General features: G+C 39.9%; 1 protein-coding gene and 1 long non-coding RNA gene across 2 annotated transcripts; one reads left to right on the forward strand and one right to left on the reverse strand.

Annotated features, from left to right (window-relative positions):
• Positions 1-1,774: 1,774 nt before the first annotated feature.
• LOC130681375 (uncharacterized) lies at positions 1,775-4,998 on the forward strand. Its single transcript, XR_008994493.1, has 2 exons — positions 1,775-2,219; positions 4,711-4,998. It is a non-coding gene; the product is annotated as an uncharacterized LOC130681375 (long non-coding RNA).
• Positions 2,217-2,558, reverse strand: LOC118912204 (histone H2B 1/2-like). Its single transcript, XM_036885082.2, has one exon. The coding sequence runs from the start codon at positions 2,553-2,555 to the stop codon at positions 2,361-2,363; it is 195 nt and encodes a 64-aa protein (XP_036740977.2). The 5' UTR covers positions 2,556-2,558; the 3' UTR covers positions 2,217-2,360.
• Positions 4,999-10,891: the final 5,893 nt, after the last annotated feature.

Here is a 10,891-nt window from a genome sequence, read left to right on the forward strand (position 1 = left end):
GGAAGACAGAGTTCCTTTCTTGCCTCTTGGATCAAATCCTGATTCATCCACACCAAGTCGTTAAGTGTCCCATGCCCTTTAGTAAACGTAAATTTGGGGCTGGGTATACAGCTAGTTCTTTGGGGTTGTAAGAGCCTTTAACAACTTCCCCAAGAATATGTAATGATACACTGAAATGGGAGGTGTTGATCAATAAACTGTGTGCGTGTGTGTATCTTGGGGATAGATGTGGAATGGAATCAGAAACACTTCAGGTAGAGAAAAACTGCAAAAACCTGGAGGCCAGAAAGGTCATGGTGTATTCCAAAAACTCCAAAAAACAAAAAAATGGAGAAACAAGAAACAAAAAGGAAAGAAGAATCCTTTCAGGTTGGTTTGGAGAGGGAGGTGAGGGCTAGAATGCAGGGCTTCAGGCCAAACCACAGCTTTCTGATTTTGTGCAGTGGGAATCATAAGTCTGTGATCAGAGGTAATATGAACGATCCCTGTGTGCCTTTTAAAGGACCATGGTGACTGGAATGGAAACTAGATTCGTTATAGACAGAGGAGTTTCAGTATTATCTCAAACAAATCAAGGTGACCAGAAAAAGCTGAAATGCAGTTGTAATTTGGTGACCTGAAAATAAATCCTAGTTTATTACCATGTGCTTTTTTCACCTTTTTGAGGGGCAATGGGGGAGACTAGCTGGGAAGGCTGGCTAGGGATTTTTCTCAAGGATAGTGAGTGAGATTCCTTGGTGAATTTGGTATGTCCATTTATCAGTGAGGTCTCACCAACTAAACATTTCTCACTTAATTTCCAGAATGAAGCTCTACCCTTAAATTTACTGAGAAATAAAGGAAGAAAATTTCTGTTTTATTTTCCTGGGTTTACGTCTTTTCCGCATTATGTGATTACAAACTGTAGACCCCCTAGACCTCAGTGTTAAAACACTGGAATGTTAAAAAGCACCTCCCTACTTTCTTCCTCATTTTGTCTTCCCGTCTACCCTCTGACCTGCCCTGCATCCCTCTCTTCATCTTTGCCAGGATCGTCCCACCGTTGCTGAACTGTGCTGGGAGAGGATTGCTGGAGACAGTACATAGGCTGACGGAATTGCAAAAGTCGCAAGTGACAGTAAAGGACGGATTGGAGGCTGCAGAGCCAATCTTTATGTTCTGTGGCTATACTAGTGGAGGAGACTGAGGCGGCTGTATACTGAGAATTGTTTTTTTGCAGGTCGTTTGCGTACTGTCGGGGACAGGAGTGAGGGGAAAGTTGTATACCTCATTAGACTTTAAAAAGAATTCTGAGAGCTTTTTAAAAAACAGTTTAGGAAAGAAACAGACAAAGCAAAACTAGCAATTATTAACTGTTTTTCCCCTACTGGATTGCTGCAGCCGCCCAGCAAAATAGGTTTGTAAAGAATCTTAGGAGAGATGCTTAAGCCAGGACTCTTAAAGCCCTAGGCAAAAGGCCGGTGGATAAGGGACTGGGATGAACGTAATTAGACTCAGCAAAAGAACGTGGGACTTGTAGCTCTGGAGGGGAGCGTGTTCCTGACCCGGGGCGAATTCACCGGTGTGACCGAAATCAGTCTAGGGAAATGCTAGATTGGGAGAAACCCTCTTATTTGCTCACAGTGAGGCCTGGCTGCGTCCCCTCTGGCCACCACTCTCGCTCTTTCCCTTTCTCCCTGGTCCCAGCTAGCGGCTCTCAGTCCCAGCAGTCACGGCGCGCGCCCGCTCACTTCCCCACCCGCCCCTTCCGGGAGGAACCCAGCGCGCGGGCCTCGGCTACTGACAAGCGCCAGACCAATTATGCAACGGAGGAACGGAGAGACCTGCCTCTTCCCACCCCTTGCCGCGGAAGCTGCAGCGGTATCTGAGTGGGCTGAGGACAACCGGGAGATTCTGGAAATTCGGTGCTTTACCCCAGACGGGCATCCAAGGTGTCATTGAAGTAGGAAGTCCCGCTTTTAACAGAATTTTCAGTTACTGTGGTCTGTTAGATGCTAAAGTGACGCTTTATAAAAATCTGGAAATCAGTCAGTTTACAGGTTGTAAGCGCAACTAGCCCACAGAACACCTGTGCAAGTTTTATAAAAGTGAGGAGACTCTCCAAGGGGTTAGGGAGTCAGCACTGGCCGTTTTCAGTTCATGTTCGCTTTCACTGCTGCAGACCCTCGGACAGGGCAAGAGAGTCAACCAAACCCAGTGAATCCACCACTTGAGAATCGGTAACTAGGTTACCGGTTAATGGTAATTGAACACCAAGTTTCTAAAGACGGCACATGCTAGTAGTGCACAGCTTTTGACTGAAACCGTGAGCGGCTCTGAAAAGAGCCTTTGGGTTTCTTAACGCTATTGCGGACCCAAATTTACTTGGAGCTGGTGTACTTGGTGACGGCCTTGGTGCTCTCGGACACGGCGTGCTTGGCCAGCTCCCCGGGCAGCAGCAGGCGCACGGCCGTCCGGGTCTCGCTGGAGGTGATGGTCGCGCGCTTATTGTAATACGCCAGGCGCGACGCATCGCCCACGATGCGCTTGAAGATGTCGTTGACGAACGAGTTCATGCCTAGAATGACTGTTAGCACACCCTGGTTATTTGTAGACAATGTTATGCAAATGAAGATTTCGTTTCGCAACCGCTGATTCGTTCGTTGGTCTTAAGGTATGCATGCAAATGAATGATTGTAGATCTACTTTCCCATTGGTCATATGATGAAAACAGTTTTCTAGCTATCAGGCCAGTTTCTTTAATCTGATCAACCTATTTTTTACAAATTCTGATTAGTTTATAACAATTCAAATTAATTTTGAATACGAGAAGTCACTTACTATGTTTTGAAATGCGAGGGGGGCAACCTATAACAAGTTAAGATTATTTTATAACAATTCAGTATACTTTGTTGATTAATTTTTAAAGCAGAAGTCACTCTTTCCTGTTTTGAAATGCCAGATAGTTCCGTCTCCGATTTGCGAGGCCCGTGTGCAGCTCTTGGAAAAGCTGCAACTTTACATTTGAGTCTAGATTCTAGACCAGTGAGAAAGGAAGAACTTGAGAAGAAATAGGCTATCTGAGATGATCCAGACAATTCCGAGGACGGTATTTCTCACTGTGAATAGAATGCAGAAATGCAGCATGAAAATAAAAGGAATAAAACTTAAGAGAGAAAGCAAAATAATGTCACTTGAAGGGAGATGAGAAAGGAAGAGTTTCTTAGCCAATAAGGCTGAGACAGGGACCGTGGGTGTAGTCAGAGTGGGGTGAGGGACTCTGGAAAAAGACCCCTACCAAAACTCCATATTAAACAATTAAGCAAAGACAGAGTCACATTAATTCTCTAAAGTAAAGTGTCCAACTAGGAATATAAGCATTCTTCAGTGAAGATTAGTTATAACTAAAAAGTCAGGAGTAATTTAGCCTGGAATGTTTGAACATCTTCCAGATAAAAACATACCTCAGCACAGCCCATGTCTTGTTTGTGTCAATTAAATAAGGCTATTGTAAAATTTACTTTAGCCTGCTAAAAGTCCCAGTTTAACTTCACCCAGATGCTGCTTTTCCTCCTCCAACCCCTAATCAAGTAATATATAACCTGGGCAATTAATATAGGAGGCAGGCCCAGCCGTAAACAACATAATAAAGGGGCAAGGAGGATTCCATCTTAAAGATAACATTGCATTTTTACACCCATGAAGTTAAGGAGTAAGATTCTTAACTTACTATTTAACAAACAAACAATAACTCAGCTCACCTTGAAAGCAAGACAAGCAGCCTTGATTGATATACTCCCAAACCAAGAAACTGCTATTCCGAGAAAGAATCAAAGCAATAAATTTCCTATGTTACTCTACAAAATAATCCGGAAAGCTGATAAGAAACTTAGTGTCTCTTCAAAAATAAACATTTATGGACCATTTGGTGGATCTGCATCCCTAGCTCTTTTGTCTCTCAACTGCCTATAAATCCCCTAGACAACGCACCACTGCGGACTCTCTTGTCCCCTCCTGGCGTGAGCCAGGAGCTCTATTCTCTCACTGTACGTCTAAACAAAAGCCTCTCCCTAGGTTTCCTATCTTGACTGTTTGTTGAGTTCATGCTTTGACTCCGCAAACAAGACCCCAGGCATCAAGGCTACAGACCTTTGTATTGGAAAGGACTGATTCACACCCTGGTATCTGTTAGGGGGGCATTGTTTATTTTCCTTGGTTCTTGTCCCTATCCACAGCGGGAGGATCAGAAAGTTCGTCTAACTAGTGAAAAATATATATTTAAAAAATCTAAAACAAGATCCCGATGTTTGACAGCCTTGCTTTTAATTTATTATTATTATTTTTGGCTGAAACCAGCTTCTTAGCTAATTCTTCCATCCCACTCTTCCTTCCTACTGAAGTCTGTCTTCGCACTGTATTTGAATCTTTTTCTGACCACCGCTTTCTCACCCCCACACTTGGGCAAGGTAAATCCAAGCACAAAAAAGTCCATGTGGCAGGCTAGCAACAAACAAGAGCGGGCTCCTGTTTTTACTCTTACTTTTTGTTTCACAAAATAGCTTGTTCTTCAGTGTGGAGGAGGAAATCTCCTTAAGACCTATTCAACTTATTTCTTCTTTATTCCCTATTTAGCAATGTAGCAACGTTCAGAATAGCTAATGTGGTTTATATTTATTTATTTAATCCTAAAAATGCTACCTGATGAGTATTACTATTTTTTCCATTTTACAGAAAAGGAAACTAGAGAACCCGAAGCAAGACTTTTCCTGAAAATCCTACCTCATTTAAGTAGTGGAGCCAGGATAATGGTTTTGGCAAGAGTATGGCTTGAGTCTTGGCCTTTTACCAGAAGACTCTAGCTGTGCTGGTGGGCTGTTTTAGAAAAAGAAATAGCAATTTGTTATTTCTTCTAATTTTAAAAGCACGGAAAGTAGAGCATTTCCTTAATGACTAAAAGATTGTTAAAAATGAAAAAAAAACCACTTAGATTCTATAATATACATGGTCAGTGGAGAAAGCGGAGAAAGAAAAATGAGAGAGAAAATTAAAACTGGACTAAAGAAAAAGCGGCAGAGGAAAAGAAAACACACACATACACACACACACACACACACACACACGCACACGCACACGCACACGCACACACACTAGTAGGACAGCAGAAGAATGGGATAAAAAGAAATTCACCTAAAAAACATGAGTTGGAATCTCAGAGAGCCACAAAATGTACATACAGATAGGAAACCACAGGTATCCAGTGATATAATTTGTGACTACAAGAAGGGACAAGAAGAGAAAGGCTGATAAATTAGAATTATACCTATAAGATGTTCAAATGACTAAGATAGAAGGAATGAGACCAATAATTGAATTTAATAAAGTAAAATTGCTGTTCATGATTTTTAAATTCCTGATGAAGATTAAAAAATTCCTCCACTTCTTTATCTATTTAAAAATGGTGACATAACATATATAAAAAGAACAAGAACAAACAGTAAAGCTAGAACTATCCAGTGAACATGAGTTTCCTTATCTTGATCAAAGAGATTTTAAAATTATAGTAAAATATCTCATCTATAAAAAAGGGTTTATGCAACATAAACAAGAATTATAAAAAATTACCTGCTACTCAAAACCCAGATTAAGAACTATTATGATATTAGTTATTTACTAGGTAGGCCCTATTATTCTCACTAATTCAATCTCTCCGTGCCCCCACCCACACACACTCTCAGACAAAAACCAAACCATCTTCATTTTGTGTTAATGGTTCATTTTTCTTTATAGTTTCAACACATAAGTATGGATTCATAAACTGAACATTGTTCAGTTTTATCTATTTTAATCATCACATCAATAGCATACTCTGTATATTTATGATTTTTTTCATTAAACTAATGTTTTTGAGATTCATTCATGTTGATATGTTACTCTACTACCATCATTTTACTGCTAAACAGTGACATTAGTTTACCTAAATTACATAGTAGACGCTTGTGTCTCTTTGAGATTCTTGAGCTCAGTACTTTTGTGAACTTTCTTGTAATGTTTCCTAGTGTAAATGTGCACACATTTCTCTTGGATATATGTAAAACGCACTTCGTGAAAAATTTATCCTCCACAGCAGTTGATTTATAGATCTTCTAGTGACAATCTACTTTCCTTGTGTTATAATTACTTGACCCTTTTTCAGACCAGAGATAGAGCCACTTTAAATTTGTCTTCAGAGGTGCCTGGTAGGCTGCCCTGCATTAGTAGCCACTTAGCATATGAATGAATAAATAATTGAACCAAAGGCAAAAAGTTAGTGATAATGAGAAATTCCATTGAGGGAGTTGGTATATACCTGGTCTAACTGAGCTGGAGGTACTGATGGAAGGATATTGCCACATGTTATAGGGAGAATGTTTCCTACAATTCCATCATAAATTTTAGGAACCCATAACAACTATAATGGTTTTCTCTGATACCCCCAGAGCTTGATAGGTATAGGAACCTAGGGCAGGCTGCCCCAAGATGTGCCACTGTGACATGCAGATTTTTTTTTGGAAGTTCTTCTAAAAGGTAATTTTTATTCTTTCATGCTCATTTTTAAAAATATTTTTTACTTTATTTTGGTATCGTTAATGTACAATTACATAAACAACATTATGGTTACTAGACTCCCCCTAATATCAAATCCCCCCCACATATCCCATTACAGTCACTGTCCATCAGCACAGGAAGACACTACAGAATCATTACCTGTCTCCTCTTCATACACTGCCTTTCCTGTGTCCCTACCGCTTCCCGCTACATTATGTGTGCTGATAGTAATACCCCTTTTTCCCCCTTATCCCTCCCTTCCCACCCATCATCCCCAGTCCCTTTCCCTTTGGTAACTGTTAGTCCATTCTTGGGTTCTGTGAGTCTGCGGCTGTTTTGTTCCTTCAGTTTTGCTTTGTTATTATGCTCCACAGATGAGTGAAATAATTTGGTACTTGTCTTTCTTTGCCTGGCTTATTTCACCTAGCATAATACCCTCTAGCTCCATCCATGTTGTTGCAAATGGTAGGATTTGTTTTCTTCTTATGGCTGAATAATACTCCATTGTGTATATGTACCACATCTTCTTTATCCATTCATCTACTGATGGACACTTAGGTTGCTTCCATCTCTTGGCTATTGTAAATAGTGCTGCGTTAAACATATGGGTGCATATGTCTTTTTCAAACTGGGCTGCTGCCTTCTTAGGGTAAATTCCTAGGAGTGAAATTCCTGGGTCAAATGGTATGTCTATTTTGAGTTTTTTGAGGAACCTCCTTACTGCCTCCCACAACGATTGAACTAGTTTATATTCCCACCTGAAGTGTAGGAGGGTTCCCCTTTCCTACGCCAACCTTTGTTATTGTTTTGTTTGTCTTTTCGATGTTGGCCATCCTAACTGGTGTGAGGTGATATGTCACTGTGGCTTTAATTTGCATTTTTCTGATGATTAGCGATGTGGAGCATCTTTTTATGTGCCTGTTGGCCATCTGAATTTCCTCTTTGGAGAAGTGTCTGTTCAGTTCCTCTGCCCATTTTTAAATTGGCTCATTTGCTTTTTGTTTGTTGAGGTGCATGAGCTCTTTATATAAATTGGATGTCAACCCCTTATCAGATATGTCATTTATGAATATATTCTCCCATACTGTAGGATGTCTTTTTGTTTTACTGATGGTGTCCTTTGCTGTACAGAAGTTTTTCAGCTTGATATAGTCCCACTTGTTCATTTTTGCTTTTGTTTCCCTTGCCCAGGGAGATATGTTCATGAAGAAGTTGCTCATGTTTATGTCCAAGAGATTTTTGCCTATATTTTTTTCTAAGAGTTTTATGGTTTCATGACTTACATTCAGGTCTTTGATCCATTTTGAGTTTATTTTTGTATGGGATTAGACAATAATCCTGTTTCATTCTCTTACATGCAGCTGTCCAGTTTTGCCAACACCAGCTGTTGAAGAGGCTGTCATTTCCCCATTGTATATCCATGCCTCCTTTATCATATATTAATTGACCATATGTGCTTGGGTTTATATCTGGGCTCTCTATTCTGTTCCACTGGTCTATGGGTCTGTTCTTGTGCCAGTACCAAATTGTCTTGATTATTGTGGCTTTGTAGTAGAGCTTGAAGTCAGGGAGCATAATTCCCTCTGCTTTATTCTTCCTTCTCAGGATTGCTTTGGGTATTTAGGGTCTTTTGTCCTTCCATATGAATTTTAGAACTATTTTCTCTAATTCATTAAAGAATGCTATAGGTATTTTGATAGGGATTGCATTGAATCTGTAGATTGCTTTAGGCAGGATGGCTATTTTGAAAATATGAATTCTTCCTAGCCAAGAGCATGGGATGAATTTCCATTTGTTAGTGTCCTCTTTAATTTCTCTTAAGAGTGTCTTGTAGTTTTCAGCATATAGGTCTTTCACTTCCTTGGTTAGGTTTATTCCTAAGTATTTTATTCTTTTTGATGCAATTGTGAATGGAATTGTTTTCCTGATTTCACTTTCTGCTAGTTCATCGTTAATATATAGGAATGCAACAGATTTCTGTATATTAATTTTGTATCCCACAACTTTGCTGAATTCAGATATTAGATCTAGTAGTTTTGGAATGGATTCTTCAGGGTTTTTTATGTACAATATCATGTCATCCATGCAGATTATTTTAAAGTTGAGAACAATCAAGGTCCAGAAGACTCAGAAAGAAACTTTTACTTTCCATCCCCAAATGAATAAAAAGAATTTAGATAAGGAACAACTCCAGAAGGAGAGGTATCACCATACGTATATTGTAAGATAAACTAGGTGTGGTAGACTGGAGGAATGTAGTTAAGTTTGTTAAAAAACTTTCCCTCTGTGCTATATTGTTTCTGTGTGTCCCCTCAAGTATTTTGTTTGTCAAATATTTGCTCTTTTTATATTCCTATGAATTGATTCCCTTTTCCTTTGAAGTCGCAGACCCAGCCCATTCTCCTTAGTTCAGGATGACCTCATTATCCCTGTCTTTGAAAACCATGTCTATGGCTTCCCTGCATGTATGCAGTTAAGCTTTGTTTTTTTCCCTCCTCTTAATCTGTCTTGTGTCAATTTGATTGTTAAGATCAGCTAGGAGAACCTTGAGAAGCAGGGGAAATTTTTTCCTCTCCAACATTGGCATACTGCTCAGACTGATCTTTTTGTTATCTCCAGGCTAATTTTTCCACCCAAAAGTAAAAAAACAAGATTCACTCTTTTCAGTCTGTTTTTTCCTTCACTGCCCTATTAAAATCTGTTTTGATTTTTTTTTAATGGACAATCTAAATGTCCCCTATATTTATGTGAGTAAACTATTTTTGAGTAGGTAATTTAAAATTTCTTAGTAATCATGATGTAAGTGCATCATTTCCCCAATTTAACAAATATTTTTTTTAATCCCCGAGGTGCTGGAATAACAAATAGGAATGGTTCATGAATTAAAGTTTATAAACTAGAACTGTGACATCAAATATAGTTCCCACTAGCCACATGTGGCTACTAGTACTTGAAGTATTACTATAGCTAGTGAATAAATAAATTTTTAATTCTATTTAATTTTGATGAATTAGCCAACAATAAGCCAAAGGGTAAACTTGGCTGGTAAAATTCAGAGGTCAAACTTCTAGAACACAAAGCAGGGGTAGAAGGCTGTGGGTAAAACGACAGCATTTCCAGAATCTCTTGCCTGACTTTAGTGCACCTCTGTAAGTCTGGGGAAAGGAAATCCCAGGGCAAAATACTGCTAAAAACAGAAATCAGTAAAAGGTAGAAATAAAGTTTAAAATCTGTTTATTGGTCACAAGCTGCAGTCTGGGGCCTTCTCTCTTTCCTGCTCCAGCAGAAGCAAACTGGCCCTCCCCTCACCTCTTGGGTACAGATAAGCCCTCCTTGCCAGGTAATTACCCATTGATATGGAGATGAACTTCTCTCCACCCCTGAGGAATGATGCAAATGCACTAAAGTCATATTTCTTTCCACCTCTGAATGCCTGTTGATATGCAAATGATTAAAGCCAGGCAAGATATTATGGAAATACTGCAATTTTACCAACAGGCCACCCCTCAAGAAATCTCGCCTTACAATTTACTCGTACCCCCTCTTCCAACCAATCTAATAACATACAATAGCAACAGCAATAAAATCTTTATAATCCTCAAACCAGAGGATTCAGCCTATGCAGATTAAGTAAATGTACTTTAAAGCACAAGCTCTCACTAAGCACAAAATATGTTTCTACACTTGTTTACTCATTCCTAACAAATATGCTAGATTGCTCACAAAACTTTTACCAAACATTAGACAAAGTCAAGCATCTCTTTAAGCATTTTTTTCCTAACAACAGCAACACAATCACGATAAATTCTCAAACCAGAGGATTCAGCTAGGTTCACAATCCCATGCAGATTAAGGTCAAAGCTTGTCTCTTCCAGCTATCATGCAGCAGCTGCAGCCAGGGCACATCCAGGACACAAGGACTGTAGAAGCAAATAACCTTAGTTTTGGGGGGCAACTTTGCTGTTATTCGGGAATACACAGGAGGCAGCTTCCAGGCCTTTTCCCCAATGCCAGAAGAGCCAGCTATCATCGGTTCATGTGTCAAAATGTCCAGGGCCATGTGCATTTTACTCCTAATTGCACCCGTCCTTGCAATGCATGTCCAATAAAGTGGGGGCCTTGATCACTCTCAGTCACCAGCGACCAGCCATAGGGTACAAAGAGATGCTCTAGGCCCCTCTTGGTGGTATGATGATATGCACAACATGCAGGGAACTCCTTTGGGCCTCGGCTCACTTCTTCAAAGGTCAATGGTAAGCCCCACCAATAGGCTACAGCCCACATTGTCTTTTGCCACATGTGCAACAAATGCTGATGTAGCCATTGG

Source organism: Manis pentadactyla, chromosome 16, assembly GCF_030020395.1.
Source record: "Manis pentadactyla isolate mManPen7 chromosome 16, mManPen7.hap1, whole genome shotgun sequence".
In the NCBI taxonomy this organism is placed as follows: Eukaryota; Metazoa; Chordata; class Mammalia; order Pholidota; family Manidae; genus Manis; species Manis pentadactyla.